Source organism: Heteronotia binoei, chromosome 1 (assembly GCF_032191835.1).
Source record: "Heteronotia binoei isolate CCM8104 ecotype False Entrance Well chromosome 1, APGP_CSIRO_Hbin_v1, whole genome shotgun sequence".
Classification (NCBI taxonomy): domain Eukaryota; kingdom Metazoa; phylum Chordata; class Lepidosauria; order Squamata; family Gekkonidae; genus Heteronotia; species Heteronotia binoei.
The window spans coordinates 172,890,553-172,908,487 of NC_083223.1; the positions used below are offsets into that span (position 1 = coordinate 172,890,553).

Sequence of the window (17,935 nt, forward strand, 5' to 3'; positions counted from 1 at the left end):
ATGGCTGGTATCTTCCCAAATGTATCTGTTGAGGGCTTGCTTTTAGCCCTGCTGTTACTGCCAAAGTGACACCAGAGGTTCATAGTGGCACGGATAACAGGCATGTGACAAGGTGTTCTGTTGGCTTGCTCTAGATGTCTAAGATCTACAAATGGAAGCCCACCCCTACTGAGACTAAAGACAGCTGTGTTCAAATATATTTATAAGCAATTCAAAACTAGTGGTGGTGGGGACTAAGCTAAACAATTGTGATCTTTCAAAATGAAATATTTTCCTGAATGCTTTATGACAATTTTTTCAGGGTTATTTCTCTCCCCCTTCCTGGTTTTGAAATTTCTTGAGTGAGCTAGTGCTGTGTTACTTAGTTTTGAAGAGACCTTATGCCCACAGTGGTATCATCAGGCCTCTGCAAAGGCTGTGGCCTGCATCTTGAGGATCCAGTCTTTCTGTCACTGGGTGCAACAGTATTGAGGAAAGGTTTTTAAAGCAAACAGTGGTCTTCTACTGCATGGTAGACTTGTAGATTGGCGTTCCATAATATTAATAAAGTTTGGATCTATAAAATGATACTTAACTAGCTGTTCTCTTCAGCAATGACTAGTGATTGTATTAAGAAAAGGTTTTAAATGTCTTTGGCAATTATCAGTGTTGAAAGAATGGGAAAATGGTTTTTCCCCTTTGCAGTTTTCTACTATGAAAATTCCTATGGCACTTTTTAAGCAAGAGTGATGCATTTCATTTATTTTTCTGGCAGGATATGAAAATACCAGGGCTTTTTGCTTTATAGCAGGAACTCATTTGCATATTAGGCTACACCCCCATGTTGTAGCCAATCCTCCAAGAGCTTACAGTAGGCCTGTAAGAAGAGCCCAGTAAGCTCTTGGAGGATTGGCTACATAAGGGGGTTGTAGACTGATGCACACATTATGTCAGCAAATTTGGAAAACACAACAGTGGCCACAGGATTAGAAAAGGTCAGTTTATATTCCAATCCCAAAGAAGGATAATGCCAAGGAATGTTCGAAATATCACACCATTGCACTCATTTACATGCCAGCAAGGTCATGTTAAAGATCTTACAAGCTAAGCTTCAGCAGTATGTAGATCGGGAACTAACAGAAGTTCAAGCTGGGTTTTGGAGAGGTAGAGGAACTAGAGATCAAATTGCCAACACTCAATGAATTATGGAGAAAACACGGGAGTATCAGAAAAACGCCTATTTCTGCTTCATTGACTATGCTAAAGACTTTGATTGTGTGGATCACAACACACTGTGGCAAGTCCTTAAAGAGATGGGAGTACCAGCCCACCTCCACATGTCTCCTGAGAAACCTATATAAGGGTCAAGAAGCAACTGTCAGAACGGGATATGGAACAACTGATTGGTTTAGAATAGAAAGGGGGTTCAACAAGGGATGTATATTGTCACCCTGCTTATTTAATTTATATGCAGAATACATCATGCAGAATGCTGGCCTGGATGAAGCACAAGCCGGAATTAAGATTGCCGGGAAAAACATCAACAACCTCAGTTATGCGGATCACACCACTCTGATGGCAGAAAGTGAGGAGGACCTAAAGAACTTCTTGTTGAGGGTGAAAGAGGAGAGCACAAAAGTAGACTTGAAACTCAACATCAAAAAAACTAAGATCATGGCATCCGGCCCCATCACACCATGGCAAATAGAAGGGGAAGACATGGAAGTCATGACAGACTTCACATTTCTGGGATCCAAGATCACTACAGTTGGTGACTGTAGCCATGAAATTAAAAGATGTTTGCTCCTTGGGAGGACAGCTATGGCAAACCTAGGCAGTATAATAAAACATAGACACATCACCCTGCCAACAAAAGTCCGTATAGTCAAAGCAATGGTATTTCCAGTAGTAATGTATGGCTGTGAGAGTTGGACCATAAGGAAGGCCGAACGCAGAAGAATAGATGCTTTTGAGCTGTGGTGCTGGAGAAGAATCCTGAGATTCCCTTGGACTGCAAGAAGATCAAAGTCAACCCAGACTGTTCCCTGGAAGGTCAGATGCTGAAGCTGAAGCTGAAATACTTTTGTCACCAAATGAGAAGGGAGCACTCACCGGAAAAAACTCTGATGCTGGGAAGGACAGAAGGCAAAAGAAGAAGGGGACAGCAAAATATGAGATGGCTGGACAGTGTTACTAATGTAATTAACATGAATATGAGCAGACTTCGGAGGATGGTAGGAGGGCCTGGCGTGACTTTGTCCATGGGGTCGCAAAGAGTCTGACTTGACTGTGCGCCTGAACAACAAAGCCTAATATGCAAAGGAGTTCCTTCTAAAAAAAAAAAAGCTCTGGAAAATACTGACGTATCTTTTTTGAGCCATGCAAAAAAGGCTCATTGCACTATAGTTGCTTGTCTTTTTCTTTTAGAGGTGTTTCTCCTCTGTTGTCCAAAGTAAAGTGTGCTGTTTTCTTTATTGGACAAAGGACATCTTATGCAGTTTGTTAGATTATGAGAATTGCAGGCATCTCTTGATCTCTTAGGACAGGAGTACTAAAATTCCAATCAATTTATTTTTGATGGGCATTGTTTTACACATTGTTATTTCTTCTCTTAAAAAAACAGGAGTAAAAAAGCTATCTGTGACTGAGTTAAATGACCTGTTAGAAGAGATTGAGACAGCTATCAAGGACTTTTCTGAAGAACTAGTACAGCAGTTGGCACTACGAGATGAGCTGGAATTTGAGAAGGAAGTGAAGAATAGCTTCATATCAGTCCTTATTGAAGTACAAAACAAACAAAGAGAACAAAAGGAAATGGCAAAGAAGAAGAAAAAGCTGAAAAATGGCAGTCCTCAGAATGGCAAACGAGAGAGAAGTCATATGCCTGGAACAGTAAGAATCTTGTGTCTCTAAACATTTCTTTCACATCTTGACTGTAGGTGATAACTTGCTCTTTATAACTTGCCCATTAAGAAAGTATTAGTAATCCTGAATGGCATTAAGGAAACATTAACACAAACAGTAAAGGAGAATTGTGTTTAGATTCTCCATAATCAGACTCTTGAGAATCGTTTAGATTTCCCATGATAATTGCTGTAGTACTAGTGATTTTTTTTAGAGCTTCTGATGAGCAGCTGTAGGGTGTTCAAGATGTCACAGTCTGCATATTTTTAGAGCAGATGTTGTCTCTATTAATAACCACACCACCTACTCTATTCTAGTGAGGTCATGCATAATCTTTCACCTGTATTGGGCAACAGTTAGAAAATAAAGTATGATGATACGGCTGTGGAATTCAAGATGTTTGCTGACTTTGAAGGGAAACATTACAATCTAATTATAACAGGACAGAGCCAGGGGCTCCCATAGGGTTGCCAGCCTCCAAGTGGGGCATGGAGATCTCCTGTTTTTACAACTGATCTCCAGCCAGCAGAGATCAGCTCCCCTAGAGAAAATGGCTGCTGAGGCCCCTCCCCTCCCTATGTCATTGTACTATGCAGAGGCCCCTCCCCTCCCCAATCCCTGCCTTCTCCTGGATCCACCCCAAAGTCTCCAGGTATTTTCCAACACAGACCTGGCAACCCTAGGCTCTCACCTCCAGTTCTTTACCAGGCAGCAGTACAACACATGCTCACTAACTTCTGGTGTTACTGAAGTGCTTTTTCATCGACATTAAAGTTATCCACATGCCATACTGCAACAGTATGTAACAAAGAGTGTGTTGAAAAGTAGTCATCAATGCAGTTGCTTCGGTAGATACTAGGTATGCAACATTTACCCAATTAATTGGTTGGATTAATTATTTAAAATCATTTTGTTCAGTGAAAAATGTGTCTTCAATTAGGGAACACCTTGAAAATATGTAGTATTTTCAATATGCATACTTTTTAGAACTGAGAATGTTACTCTATACAAAGAAGAGTTGCAATAAGTTCTCTGATATGAGAAAATATGGTGGCAGATATTAGATAGGCTTGTAATATCAGTTATTTTAAAAATACAAATAATAAAGAAGGAATGCCTCCTTGAGGGTGATGCCCATTCCAGCATATGCATCATCTAAGAAAGACAACATGCTTTTCCTTCAATTCTTACTTGTATGCAAATTGTAAAAAAAATATTCAAACAATTTATTATAGATCCTATGATTAACTAAAATTTCTGTAATTGACATTGTAGGTAAATTTATAATGGCTTTACAATTTCTTGCATTGTTGTAATCACATGGTGAAAGAAGTGCATGATTGGGGTAACTGTGCTGAAGATCAGTCCCCAGCAGGCCTGCTCACATGATTTGCCCCTTCATTCCTTCCTCTTACATGTGAGGGAAGGAAATTGACTGAGTGGAGATGCAAGAGGAGATACCAAACTCTCCAGCACGTATTTTTCTTCCTCACTGGGGCTTCTTTCTCCCAATGGAGGCTTTTTAAACCCAGTTACAAAGAGGCTGGAAGTTCATATTCTTCTTAGTGTTTATATTTGTATCTGCTGCTATCTGAATGGGATGGAGAATGTGAGGGATTTGGCTGTTATACTGCATGTTGTGAAATTTGGTTGACACTGAAGTGCCACAGCTCCTGTATTCTTCTTTGAGTTTCATAATTGGCAGTCAAAGTATAAGGAGCATCCATGTATTATTTTATATTGCAGTGTACCTGTCAGAAACTTATCAACATACTTCCATGTGTTTTTTTACAGATTTAATATTGAGGTAACATCTGTTTTATGCATTAGTATTCATGTTCTTGGAAATTTTATATACACTATGCCTTTTCTTGGGTGGGGGATGGTTATTGAGGGCATTAAAAAGTCAGTTATGCCGCTAAAGACTGAAAGAATAAAATCACCATAATAGTTAGACCATGGGCTATTTGAAGGTCTAGATTGCTTTAACCATTGCCTGCTGGCAGATGCTATGTTACTCCAGAGGCAAAATTGGCACTGACTGGGAGACTGGGGGATCGAAGCCGAATCCATACTGCAGTTCGCTATGGCAGGATCTTGTGCTTGACTGTCAGAACCTGAATCCATACTTTCTTTTGAGTCAGTGTGTGAAATTTCACTCCTTGGCCTCTGTCACACAGAAGGGAACCAGGAAGGGCCATCTACTGGCTGCCACCACTCTGGTAAGGGTTTGTCTGGGAGGCCCCAGAACACCCACCTAACCCCTATGTCTTCCTTCTTAACAAAACCTTTTATCTGTGACTGAAGAGTCATGAGGGCCCAGGCAGAATAACAACAACAGGTTTAGTATAAGTGCTCAAAAACAATAAGTGGTTTGTAAATAGGGTTGCCAATCTCCAGTTGGGGGCAGGAGGTTCCCCAGTTTGGAGGTCCTCCCCCCACTTCAGGGTTATCAGAAAGCAAGGGGAGGGAAATGTCTGCTGAACATTCTGTTACACTCTATGGAGACTGATTCCCATAGTGTTTAATGGCGAATTGACCCAAGGATATCTGCGGGTGGGGGGGGGGGTGGCGGCGGCCGCTGTTGTTTGCAGTAGATGTACCAAATTTTCAGCATATCATCTGGTGCTGCTCCTCAAAACACCCTCCAAGTTTCAAAAGGATTGGACCAAAGGGTCCAGTTCTATGGACCCCAAAAGAAGGTGTCCCTATCCTTCATTATTTCCAAATGGAGGGAAGGCATTTTAAAGGCCTGCAATCCCTTTAAATGTAATGACCAGAACTCCCTTCAGTTGTGCTTGTCACGCCCTTGCTTCTGGCTCCACCCCCAAAGTCCCCAGATATTTCTTGTGTCATACCTGGCAACCCTATTTGTAAAAACATTTAATACTGAAAATAGTAAAGGTGCTCACAAAGAAATAAAAGCCCTGATGCAACTAACTACATATTCCCTTCCTCTAATTCCAGTTGACTCACTCAACCTCCTTGGATGAAGGATCTTTCCTCAGCTGCAGCCTTCCCATAGAGAACCTTTCTTCCTGCAGCCTTTCTAGAGAGAACAAACTTTCTTCCCTAGCTAGCCTTTTATTGTTTCCTCCCATGTTCTACCCCTCTGGGCAAGTTTTCTCTCCAAAACTTCTGCCCACCCAGGGACAGAAGGGATCCTGGGAAATGTAGGCTCTGTAGCTATTTTAACACAGGCTTCCCTGGAGCCTGCAGACCTCACTAGGCCTAGAATCATGACAGCCTCTCTGCCCTTTATGACTTCCATGATAATACCGTGAAAGAGCTTTTGTACTTCTAATATATCATGGGAGATGTGGGTATTCCATAATAGTGGTGCAATCACAGGAGAAGCTGAACCTGGCAAAATTTGCTCTTCAGTGCAATTCATTAATTTATGTAAGTCTCAGGTCCATAATAATGCAGCTACCTCTTCTCTGTGGGTAGGATCACACTGGGAATTTGGTGCAGCAGTAACCCAGTTCTGAAAAAGCAGTTCTCTTTTATGCATGCTGCGGCAATCACACAGCCCTTGCCCTGCTGCCAGGAGAGGCAGGGGCCACACACATGCAAGCGGAGCATTCAGACTGCTCCTGCACATGCAGGGCCGGGTGCATCACACACCCTGGCCATTCAGACAGCTGAGAAACACACCCTGCATGCCCCTGCATGCGTTTTAGAGATTTAATCTGATCCCAGCCCGTCCTAAAACAAGGTAGTTACAGATGTGTGCATGTGATTGTACACATTAAATCCAGAGGGGAGGCATGGCTGGGTCTGACCAAATCTCTTGCATGATCATACTCAGAGTCTTTCTTTCCATAAGCTAACAGCCCATCTTTTCATTGTGCTGTATTTAATCACTTCAGCTCTGTGTTCATGCCAGCCATGGTTTCTTTCTACTTCCTTTCTTATGTGCATTATCAACCTGCCCTATTCCATAAACTTTCCTTTCCTGGACTGTGATGTTTTCTGCCTTTCTTTTCTGAGACATGCATCTAGACCAGGGGTGGCCAAACTTGCTTAATGTAAGAGCCACATAGAATAAATGCCAGATGTCTGAGAGCCACAAGACACGAATGTTAGATGTCTGAGAGCCGCAAGACATGAACATCAGATGTCTGAGAGCTGCAAGACGTGAACATCAGATGTTTGAGAGCTGCAGGACAGGAAGAAAGAGAGGGAGGAAAGCAAATAGATGGGGGGGAGAGAGGTAGAAAGAAAGCAACTTAAACTTTAAATGTATTCTCCAAGCTGCCAGCTGGCTTGGCTTGAACAAGCTGGCTGATGGGGCAGTGGGGGCTTCAAGAGCCATACAGTATCTGTGAAAGAGCCACAGGTGGCTCCCGAGACACAGTTTGGCCCCCCCTGTACTAGACTCTAGGAGTTGACAGTGTGTCATTCAGTTGCACAAGCTCTAGAGGCTTTCTAGGTTAGCAGCATCTCCTAGATACTGAAAGATTTTCCAGAATTGCAAAGGACTTAGATCCCCCGCCATGCCAGCGATTTGTGTGAATGAAACGTCATGCTACAGATTCTAGAAACTTTGTGTTCTCTTCCCTAACCTTAAAAATTTACTGAAAATATTCCCCCCAGGGATCTTAAAACCCAGCAAGAATGCCACTCTCAATACATATTTTCAAGCAGGTAACTGTTGGTCTGCAATAAAAAAGCATGATTTGAGTCCATTAGTGCCTTAAAGACCAACAAGTTTTCCAGGCTTTTGAAAGTCTGATGAAGGGAGCTTTGACTCTCAAAAGCTTATACCCTAGAAATCTTGGTTGTTAAAGTGCTACTGGACTGGACTTAATAGAATTCATCACAAAGTAAAATTATACTTAATCTTATAACTGTTCACAGTTAAATCATTAAAAATAGTTGTGTAAAAGCACATTTAAGGACAATTTAAAAGGATGATGGTATGTTCGTCTGACCAAAAAGTAAGCTTGCAGTCAGTCCCTCTCCTTTGCTTGAGATGACTTTATTGTTTTAAAAAATTATTGCCTTTAGTCTGGTAGTGATACAACACAATTTAAAATAGACTAGACCATATGTGGCCAGCTATTAAAATGAAACTATTAGTCAAATTAATTATGGCTTCTGATAAATTAATTTCAAACCCTGGGGCACACATGCTTTAGTATGAATTATGTCCAAAACAAGAAGGAAAACTGTGTAGCACCAAAAATTTCTGAATCAATTATTCAAATATTCAAATACAACTTTCTTGCCACAGCAGTGATTTTGTATTACAAGAACAATAAAGATATCCAATCATATACAATATCCATTGTTTTCCATATCAATAAAGAATAATTTCCAAACTTCCTTTGACAATTCCTTGTGAGTTTCTTTTCTTCTGTCTTTTTCTATTGTCCAAATAGTGAAAGCAAAAGGGGGGAACCCATTTTCAGTAGCTAGACCTTCAGCCCACAGCTTCATTTGCCCATAGTCAAGGCTTCACATACCACCGCCAAATAACTTGTCATTTGAAGCACCAGTCTTAGTCAGTTTCATGGATAGTAATTCCTACATTCTACTGCTGCTCCAGGAGAAACAGCAATAGAACGTGGGAATATTTATCCACTCTGATGCATTATGGCAAGAGAGTTATGTTTGAATATTTGATTCAGAAATTTTTGGTGCTACACAGTTTTCCTTCTTGTTTTGGACTCTACTAAAACTGTGGTTCTGCTTTGTCTGATATTGGTATGAATTATGTCATTTGCATTTAATGGATTGCTTAAGATTTGGATACTGCCCCCATCCCTCTGATCCCAAAGAGGAATCTAGAGCTGTGGGGTAGCTCAGTAATTCAGGATGCTTTTTAAAAGTGGGTTGCTTTGCATACTGATGTCTGGTTCTGATCCATTTCATATCTTCAGTAATAAGTCCAAGGTCTTGTCTCAAATAACACTGGTGGAGGGAATCTGCTTTAAAATGTAGGTGATTCTTTGTTTTGGTGGCATCCTCAAAAATAAATCCAAACAAATTAGTTTGCAAAAAGAAAATTCTTTTAAGGTTCATATTAAAAGAAAAAGGTCTGTTCAAAGTGCATGTGGTAGAAGTGTTTAAACCAGGGGTGGCCAAACTTGCTTAATGTAAGAGCCACATAGAATAAATATCAGATGTTTGAGAGCCGAAAGACATTAACCTCAGATGTTTGAGAGGTGCAAGATATGAACGTCAAATGTTTGAAAGCTGGAAGGAAGGAAGGAAAATAGTTGGGGAAGGGAGAAGTTGAAAGAAAGCAACTTTAAATGCATCCTCCAAGCCACTGACTGGCTTGGCTTGGAGAAGTGATTTAAAGAGTGAAATGCCTTCTCCAAGCCAGGCAACGGGACTTCGAGAGCCACACAATATGTGTGAAAGAGCCACAGTTTGGCCATCCCTGGTTTAAACCATTTTTATCTTCTTAAATATGTAGAAATTGCATTTGTTTGTTGCCTTTGTATGATAAATGTTGATATTTTCCCAAAGCAGCACTGGACAACTTGTGGCTTGTACCCTTGGAAAACAATAAATGCCCTAGATGCTGTAATTTAATTGAAGATCTCCATGAAGCAGTTATATACGTTACTATGAAAATAAGAGGGTGCTTTTAATAATGGATATATAAATAGCATTTATAAATACTTGCATTGACTTGGAGATTGTTCCATGAATAGCTCTTTAGGAGTAGGAAACAGAAACCTGTTTGCCATAAAGCAGTGGACTACCTTTTTAAAGGTCAAACACTTCTAGAGAGAAGTATTCCAATCCTCCCCCCCACCCCCACCCCCCCAAAAAAGATCTGCATTTGTCATATATCAAGTGGCTTGCTAAGGACACAGGCGTCTGTTGTTGACATAGGCAAGGTCCCCATCTTTTTCCAACTGCTGCTTGAATATATTTGAGAGAGAAAAGCAGCACTTCTGTGCAGGCACCACTTAATACCTGGTGTGGCCTGTTTTATGCATTATACGCAGTTACATATATCCAAGTACTGAATATAGCTCTTAAGAATTAGGAATGTTCTGACAATATATTGAATCCTGGGGCTATTTTTGTCTACAAGGAAGTTTGTGAGAACTTCAGAGGAGAGTAGAGAGATAATTATGAAGCAACTTGTTAACCATCCTTCAGAATATGCCTTCCACAAGATCCTTCACTGTCTTGTGGCAAAAGTTATATGATGTGCTGTTTGTACACTTACTGTCTGTCCATAGGTGGCTAGTACTGCAGGATCTCACATTAAGATAAAATCAACTGGGTAATGATCCTGCTTGGTTGCTGGGGTCCCTATACACATATGCACAGTTAGATGTAGCAGTCGTTCTGTAGAATAGCACAAGAGCAGGCTGAATGCAAATAACTTCATAAGAATATATCTTTGTATATGCTCACCACATACATTGTGGAACCAACAGTCCTCTCAAGGGGATCAAAGGGCAGAGACTAAAAATTCATCCAGTGTCCAAAATGTTAGTCCCACTTTCAGAACTGTGTGGATCTTATCCAGCAGTATTTGCCTAAAAACATCCTCTTCTGCAGTAGAAGCAGAATCTTTATGCTTGAGGAGGATCCTTCCAGAGGGCAATACACACAGGTGCCTGTCTAGTGCATTTTTATCCTAACCTGCTCAGAGCAGTATATGCAATTCTCTCTTTTCCATCTTGCCTTCACAGCATCTCTGTGAAGAGGTTTAGGCTGAAAGGCAGTGACTGACTCAGGGTTACCCAGTTTCAACGCTGAGTGGAGATGTGGACTCAGGTCTCTCAGAACCTTGTTACAATACTCTGCTTCTATATTTGTGTGCGTACATGCAGTGTGTGGAACAAGTAGCTCTGTTATTTTGTCCTCAGGCCTGTTGTGTGTTCTGTTCCTTCCATTGTTTACTACCTGCTGTAAGAAGAGTAAAAGAACATCTAGAAAGGAAAGAAGTAACATTATGCATGATAAAATGTTTGACTTCTTTGAACACATTTCTTTTTAATTATAAAGATTATTATTTTAAAATTTTGTATTTTAAATTTTGTTGTATCTGCTATATTGTACTGTTTTTAACTGTGTCTTTAATTTATGATTGTATTGAGTCTTGATGTACAACGCCCAGAGCCATGTTTAAAGGGGAGAGCAGACTAGAAAATTATTATTATTATTATTGACTGTTGCCAGGCAGTGGTCAACTACAGCTCAGTGACTTGATAGTCAAACTAGGTGCTATGAGCAACCATGGGTCCAACCTATGGCCACCAATGCCATTTTGGAGAAGAATTTGGTCTTTTAAAAATGTCACAAGGCCCCAGTCTTGATCAGGCCTGCAGCATAATGAGACAAGTGATCGAATTCCTCCCCCTACATACCATTTTGGTACTTGACATCTAAAATGTCAGTGGCTGTAGGTCATACTTGTGGCTGCCATAATGTGTAGTTTGGCCCTAAGAGAAAAGAGATTTGTCTTTGTGATGTACCACATGCTAGGTGTGCAGGTGGTTAATATTTTCAGAAGTCTAAGATGGAATGGAGTTAATCAATGAATTAGGGTCTATAAAGACCAAAGACTTGGAAATATCAGAGCCTTATAAGGCACATCCTGAAGAAAAGAGCTACAAGCTACAGGGATCACAGTGCTGCTAATGAAAATAACAGCTTCATATTGAGTCTTCCCAGGGCCTTTTTTGTAGAAAAAGCCCAGCAGGAACTCATTTTCATATTAGGCCACACACCCCGACATCACCATTTTTTAGCATAGGGCATTTTTGCAGAAAAAGCCCAGCAGAAGCTCATTTGTATATTAGGCCACACCGCCTGGTGCCAAGCCAGCCGGAACTGCATTCCTGCTCAAAAAAAGCCCTGAGTCTTCCACATCTCCATTCCAAAAAAAGTCTAGTACAACTAGTTTTATGTCATGACATGACAACATTATGAACCGCAAATAGGGTTGCCAAGTCCAATTCAAGAAATATCTGGGGACTTTGGGGGTGGAGCCAGGAGACATTAGGGGTGGAGCCAAGATCAAGGCTGTGACAAGCATAATTGAACTCCAAAGGGAGTTCTGGCCATCACATTTAAAGGGACGGCACACCTTTTCAATTCCTTCCTTCCACAGGAAATAATGAAGGATAGGGGCACCTTCTTTTGGGGCTCATAGAATGGGACCCTCTAGTCCAATCCTTTTGAAACTTGGGGGGCATTTTGGGGAGAGGCACTAGATGCTATACTGAAAATTTGGTGCCTCTACCCCAAAAAGCAGCCCCCCCCCGAGCCCCAGATACCCGTGGGTCAATTCTCCATGATTTTCTATAGGAATAAATCTGCATAGGGAATAATAGAGTTCCCAGCAGACATTTCCCTCCCCTCCCCCCGCTTTCTGACAACCCTGAAGCCAGGGGCAGGGCCTCCAAACTGGGGGATCTCCTGCCCCCACCTGGGGATTGGCAACCCTACTGCAAACAGCATTATGAATTGAAGACAAAAATCAATGGTGAATGTATTGGGAATATCTAGAAAGAATGTAATATACTGATAGTTTACAAAGTCACTATAATTATATCTATAACAGTAGTACAGACAAGTCCTAAGATACTTGAAGAGAAGCCATTGCAGCATAGAAGCTCAAAGGAGTACTTCAATAGAATATTAAACTTCAGTGTTCATGGGACACATATTTCCAAGAAAATTCATAGAATGCGAAGGAGGGTACCTTTTAAAATCATCAGCTGGATGGGCAATCGGTATAAAGTCTGTTTCAAGTGGAACTCTTTCACAAGAGCTGATGATTCTACAGTCTTTGAACAGAATTTCTGAAAAAAAGAGTTAATTGTCATTGGAATTCAGCTGCCTCTCAAAGTCAAAGCAGCACTTGAATCACTTTCAATAGGGCATAACGTTCTAATGAATGTTCTAATAATGTCATCATTGTGCACATATTCTCCACATTCTGCATCCAGCATTGTGAAGAAGGAGCAGAAAAATGCTGACATTTGGGACACTACTTAAATTGCATTAGATATTCTGTAGCAGTCTTCCTTTTCATAGTTCTTCCCTGAGGTGACAGTGTGTAAGACAATAAAAGGTCATACAGCAACATGCCAAATACTTTGATGTTCACATTATAGGTTGGATCCAGCCTAATATTTCTACAGGTGCAAGGATTTCTGCCTTCAGAATGCAATTTCTCCATTTCTCCCTTTCTGTGGCAGCCTGAATGGCCCCACAAAATCCTGCAGGAAATAGGAACCCAAGAAAAGGGAGGGGGGGCATTTCAGGCTTCTGTAGGAAAACCAAGCTCCATAGTTAGAACTGTCTAGTCTGGGTCCAGTTCTGTGTATTTACAGTGTTTAACGGTGGCTGTCTGCATTAAAGAGTATTGATTCATTAAACGTACTCTAATTATCCTATTATGCTAAAATCTACACATTGATTTTTGCAAAGGAGCAAAAAAAAAAAAAATCTAAAGCTGCAGTTGCATTTATTCACTCTAACAGCTTGTCTCTGCCATTTACTTCGCTTGCATCCTCAGAAAATCCTAACTAATAGCTTTTAAATTTTTCTCTGTTTCCCTCCCTCCCTTCTTTCCTGCCATGTTCTTGCTCCCCATAGCGCTTCAGCATGGAAGGAATCTCAAATGTCATTCAGAATGGCTTCCGTCAAACGTTTGGAAACTCGGGTGGAGAAAAACAGGTGCTGGGCTATCCTCTTGACTATGTTCTCATGCTGTCCTTTCTGTCTTTGTATCAATAAAAGGCCTTAAAAGTTAAGACTTGTAGGGTTTTCAGATGTTGGTGTAGTTACTCGTATCTTACTTGCTTTCAAGGCTATGATATGTTTGCAAAGGTTTTCTTAGTAGTTGAAGATCAGGCAAGCCTTGATATGTACAGGAAAAAAATGAGCTGTTTTCCCCAAGGGCTCATTTAACTTCTCAAAATAAAATGTAGGCATCAGCATAATGCATACTTGAAAAGAACTGCATGCATAAGAAGGCAACAGCAGAAGGCCATCAAGGTTTAAATCTTTCACTTCAGGAAAATGGAAGCATACAAAAATAGTTCACGGTAATTAATTCTAGTATCTTCCATAGTGTTAAAAACACTGCTATCTTTGAGAACCCATAATAAAGAAAAAGGAATAGTCTGTTTTGTTTATAATGAATTCTGAAACACAGATTTCCTCCCCCTCCTTACTGTATTATGCTGAGTTTTTGTATTTTAAGCAACCAGCTGGGTATTGTACATAGTCCAGATATGGTGTTTGTGAAGTATATTACAGAAGGGATCTTTTGGACAGTAGTTAACTTCTGATGCTAAATACAATGAATGGTTGCTTTTATACCTTTTCTTCAGGAGATTCCTTTTAGGTAACAAATGGGTTTTTTCATTCTGTTGTTACATAAGTAATTTGCTACATTGTAATATAGTTTTGGACAATGTGTAGTAGTAGTATTACAAAAATCATAGTGTTAGTTCTATTTTTGTGTATATGTATTATTGACTGGCATTTACATGCAGATATGTATTGATCTGACTTACAGGCACATTTTCCTATAAATCGTTTCAGAAAAGCAATGTTTATTATATTTAAAGACTGAGGTAGAAGCTGCATTTACATCCTTGCATACATATATATAGGTGTTGCCTGTATATAAACCCTGTGTCATCATTTGGAAGTGTGGTATAATAAAGAAGTCACTGCTTTTCTTTGCCATTTTTAGCAACATGGATAGCCTAAGTAGTAAATGAATAACTAGAGCAGAAAGTTGTTGGCACCAGTGTTCTCTCTAAGCTAAGTTAGTGTAAGCTAGCTCTGTTTTTTTAGCCTCTGGTTCACATATTTTTTTATCTTAGTTCAGGAAGGATGGCCCCAGAGCAAACGAATTTATGCAGTAGCCAAGTTGCTGGCTCAAAACTTTAATGCCAGTAGCTCACTAAGTAGAATTTTTGCTCACAAGACTCCCCAGCTTAGAGGGAGCATTTGACACAATAGGGATCAAGGTAGAAAATATCACCTTTGCTTAGTGCTAGAAGTGGACTGATGTAAAGTGCGAACAGCATGCTGTAAAGGTACTAAGTTGTTGTTGGCCACTAGAAAACCAGGAATCTAAGAGAGGGACTGATCATTTAGGGTAAGTGGAGTCCATAGGAAGCCTGTAGAACTCAGAAAAATAAGTTCTGGATTGTCCCAGTCTGCTGCTCCTTTTTCTTATGGACCCAGACAATGGCTATATAATAAGCCACAGCTGTGCACATACTGCACCTGTATGTACATCTGTTCACACCTGGTTGGTGACACTATGATGGTGTCAGCATTTACCATGAGTGTTGATAGTTGTAAATAACGATACACTTTGTGTTTGTTTGTTTTATTGGATTTATGAACTTCTCTTCCCCTGAAATCAGGGCCTAGGGCAGTTTACAACAGAATATATATAAGATTCCAGGTAAAAAGTTCCTGTTACAGAATGGTGAGAAAATTGTAATTTCTGAGACTCCTGGGGGTTCTTCAGGTAGTAGAAGAGAGTGTGAGATTGCCAAATTTTACACTGTCCTGTCATTGTCCTCAATCAAATGCCAGGCAGAACATCTCTGTCTTACATGCCCTGCAGAAAGGTAGTAGATCCTGCTGTTAGCAAAATTGCTGGAGGTCTCCTCTTTTTGATGGGGCAGTTAGCAAGAGGGAGACTCTGGTAGACCTAGGGGCTGATCTTTGTCCAGTTATATGAAGATCCAGTTTCAGAAAGAAGACTCCAGAATAAAATAGTCCAAAATGTTTACTATAGAAATATATGTAAAAATATACGTAAAATATATGTAAAAATACATAAGCAATCAAAATACACACAATCAAGAAGTGAAGAAATCAGAGATGAGGAACAGAGATTTTTAAGAATTATTTCAGAGGTGATATCTACCTTCCTAGGCATTGTCCAAGGATCCATGAAGCAGAGGAGGTGAATAATGGAAGTGACGCATACAGAGTTTGGGGGTGCAAGTCTCTGGCAGGATGAGACACACTGAACTGGCCAAACACATGGCTTTATATTGGGGTCCCCAGCCCCTGGGCCGCAGACTGGTACAGGTCCATGGCCTATTAGCAACCAGGCAGAGTAACTGCACTGCTCCTTTCACCCACCTGAGACCCAGGTGGACAAAAGAGGAAGTGTGGCCTTGCTCCAAAGCACCACCACTTTCATCCGCCTGGGTCGTGGGTGGGCAGAAGGGGCAGTGTGGCAGCAACCTTTGCCTATCCCTCATTTAAAGACCCTCATGGGGGGCAGGGATGGGGTATGGAAGGGCAGCCTGGGGCAGCAAAAATTCCAGCACCCTCCCCACTGGTCCGTGGAAAAATTGTCTTCCACGAAATCGGTCCCTGGTGCCAAAAGGGTTGGGAGCCACTACTTTAGATTACCAAATTCATGTCCCCAGGCAATGATACCAGGTGACCCATGACATAGCTGTCAGATAATTTGAGATAGCTGCATGTGACCCCTGACATCACAGAAGGGGAGCCTCCCAGGAGGGTTTGGAAAAAGGGTTATGGGCATTGATGGGTTTAGCTATTGCAAACCCTACCTAAACAAAGAAACATGATGGGATAATATGGGACCAAATCACTACCTGTTTTGACATCAAAGCTAAACACAATGGGGACAATCTCCATGGCTGGAACTGGTCTTTGCAAAACAATCCTTTTGGCTGGAGTTGTATTGTGTAAGCAGCTGCCTTGGCTGTCTGGCAAAAGTCTTTTTTCCAGGTGCAAAGCCGTTTTAGTAAGCCTATTGTTAAACATTGGCTTCTACATTTGCATCTCCATGGCATGTCTGGAGTACGTGGGGCTCCCTGCCTTGCTCTCATGGTGTCCAGCAAGACCTGAAGTTGTTGTTTTAGGACACCACAGGAACACGGCTCCTATGGAGAGACTGCTTCTTGGCAATGGCTTCCATAGACAGGAACGCAGTTAGGATCTACAGGGCTGAGCAGCTCAGGAGAGACGCGTGATCTGGAGTCCTTTCTGGCAAGGAGAGCACAACTGGTTAAATCCAGGCACAAAGTCCTTGTAGCCTGGTTGGAGAGCTTGCTGTTTAGGATGACACCAGATAAACTGTCCATATTGGGTTAGTTCTCAGTCCCAAATACATTCTGTTATTAGCTAAAAGTCCATTGAGGCAGGTTTTGCTTGTGCTTACACAATATGAGTCCATACTGTAAGTCCATAATGATAAGAGTCCTGTATTTCTGACACTAGGCCAGAGTAAAGTCAGTCCATAAATGGTGGAAAAGGGGGTTCAGGCCTTATACCACAGGGCATGGATGTTCTCCAGCAAGGAGTTCTACCAGGCGGGGGTGCAGGGCTGAAAAAGACTTCGTTGAGGACAGAGGGATCTCTCTAGGGATGGGCACCAGTAGTAAGTTCTTGTTCCCTGAGTGCAGTTCTCTTCTGGGGGCATACTGGGAGAGGCGGTCACAAGGGTACTTCGGTCTCTGACCTCTAAGGGTCTTAAAAGTCAAGATCAAGGCCTTGGACTTGATCCAGTGCTCCACTGGAAGCCGTTGCAGCTCGCATAGCATAGGTTGGATATGTGCCTTCCGTGGAGTCCCTATAAGGACCTGCACAGCTGCATTCTGGATCAGTTAGCACATCTGGATCAGGTGCAAGGGTAGGCCAGCATAGAGAGAATTACAGTGGTCTGTCCTGGAAATGACTATTGCATGGATTACCATGGCTAGGTCAGGGTGGGACAGGTAGGGAGCCAATTGCCTAACTTGACGTAGTTGGAAATACCAGCTGGACAACCTTCGCAACCTGGGCCTCCCTAGGGAGGCCTCCAGAGTCATGCCCAGACTCCTGACAGGCAATGCCAGTGTTAAGGGCACAATGTCAAGGGCCAGGAGATGGCACCCCAATCTTGGCACCCCCCCCCGACCCAGCTGAAGCACCTCCTTTTTACCCAGATTCAATTTCAGATAGTTCTGCTTTAGCCACCCAACCACAGCCTCCAAATTCTCTGTTAAGTTCACAGGAGCAGTGTCTGGCTGGCCACTCATCAGCAGAAATAGCTGGGAGTCATTTG

At 41.6% G+C, this 17,935-nt stretch overlaps 1 protein-coding gene across 3 annotated transcripts in view; it reads left to right on the forward strand.

The window, feature by feature from the left end:
- Positions 1–17,935, forward strand: part of FEZ2 (fasciculation and elongation protein zeta 2) — a 68,379-nt gene that overhangs the window by 27,216 nt on the left and 23,228 nt on the right. For 2 of the 3 annotated variants that reach the window (XM_060244163.1, XM_060244155.1), the window contains exons 5-6: positions 2,603–2,871; positions 13,471–13,551. In XM_060244163.1, coding sequence (XP_060100146.1) covers positions 2,603–2,871; positions 13,471–13,551 — 350 coding nt within the window. The remainder of the gene's footprint in view (positions 1–2,602; positions 2,872–13,470; positions 13,552–17,935) is intronic. The other variant, XM_060244171.1, reaches the window with a different exon arrangement.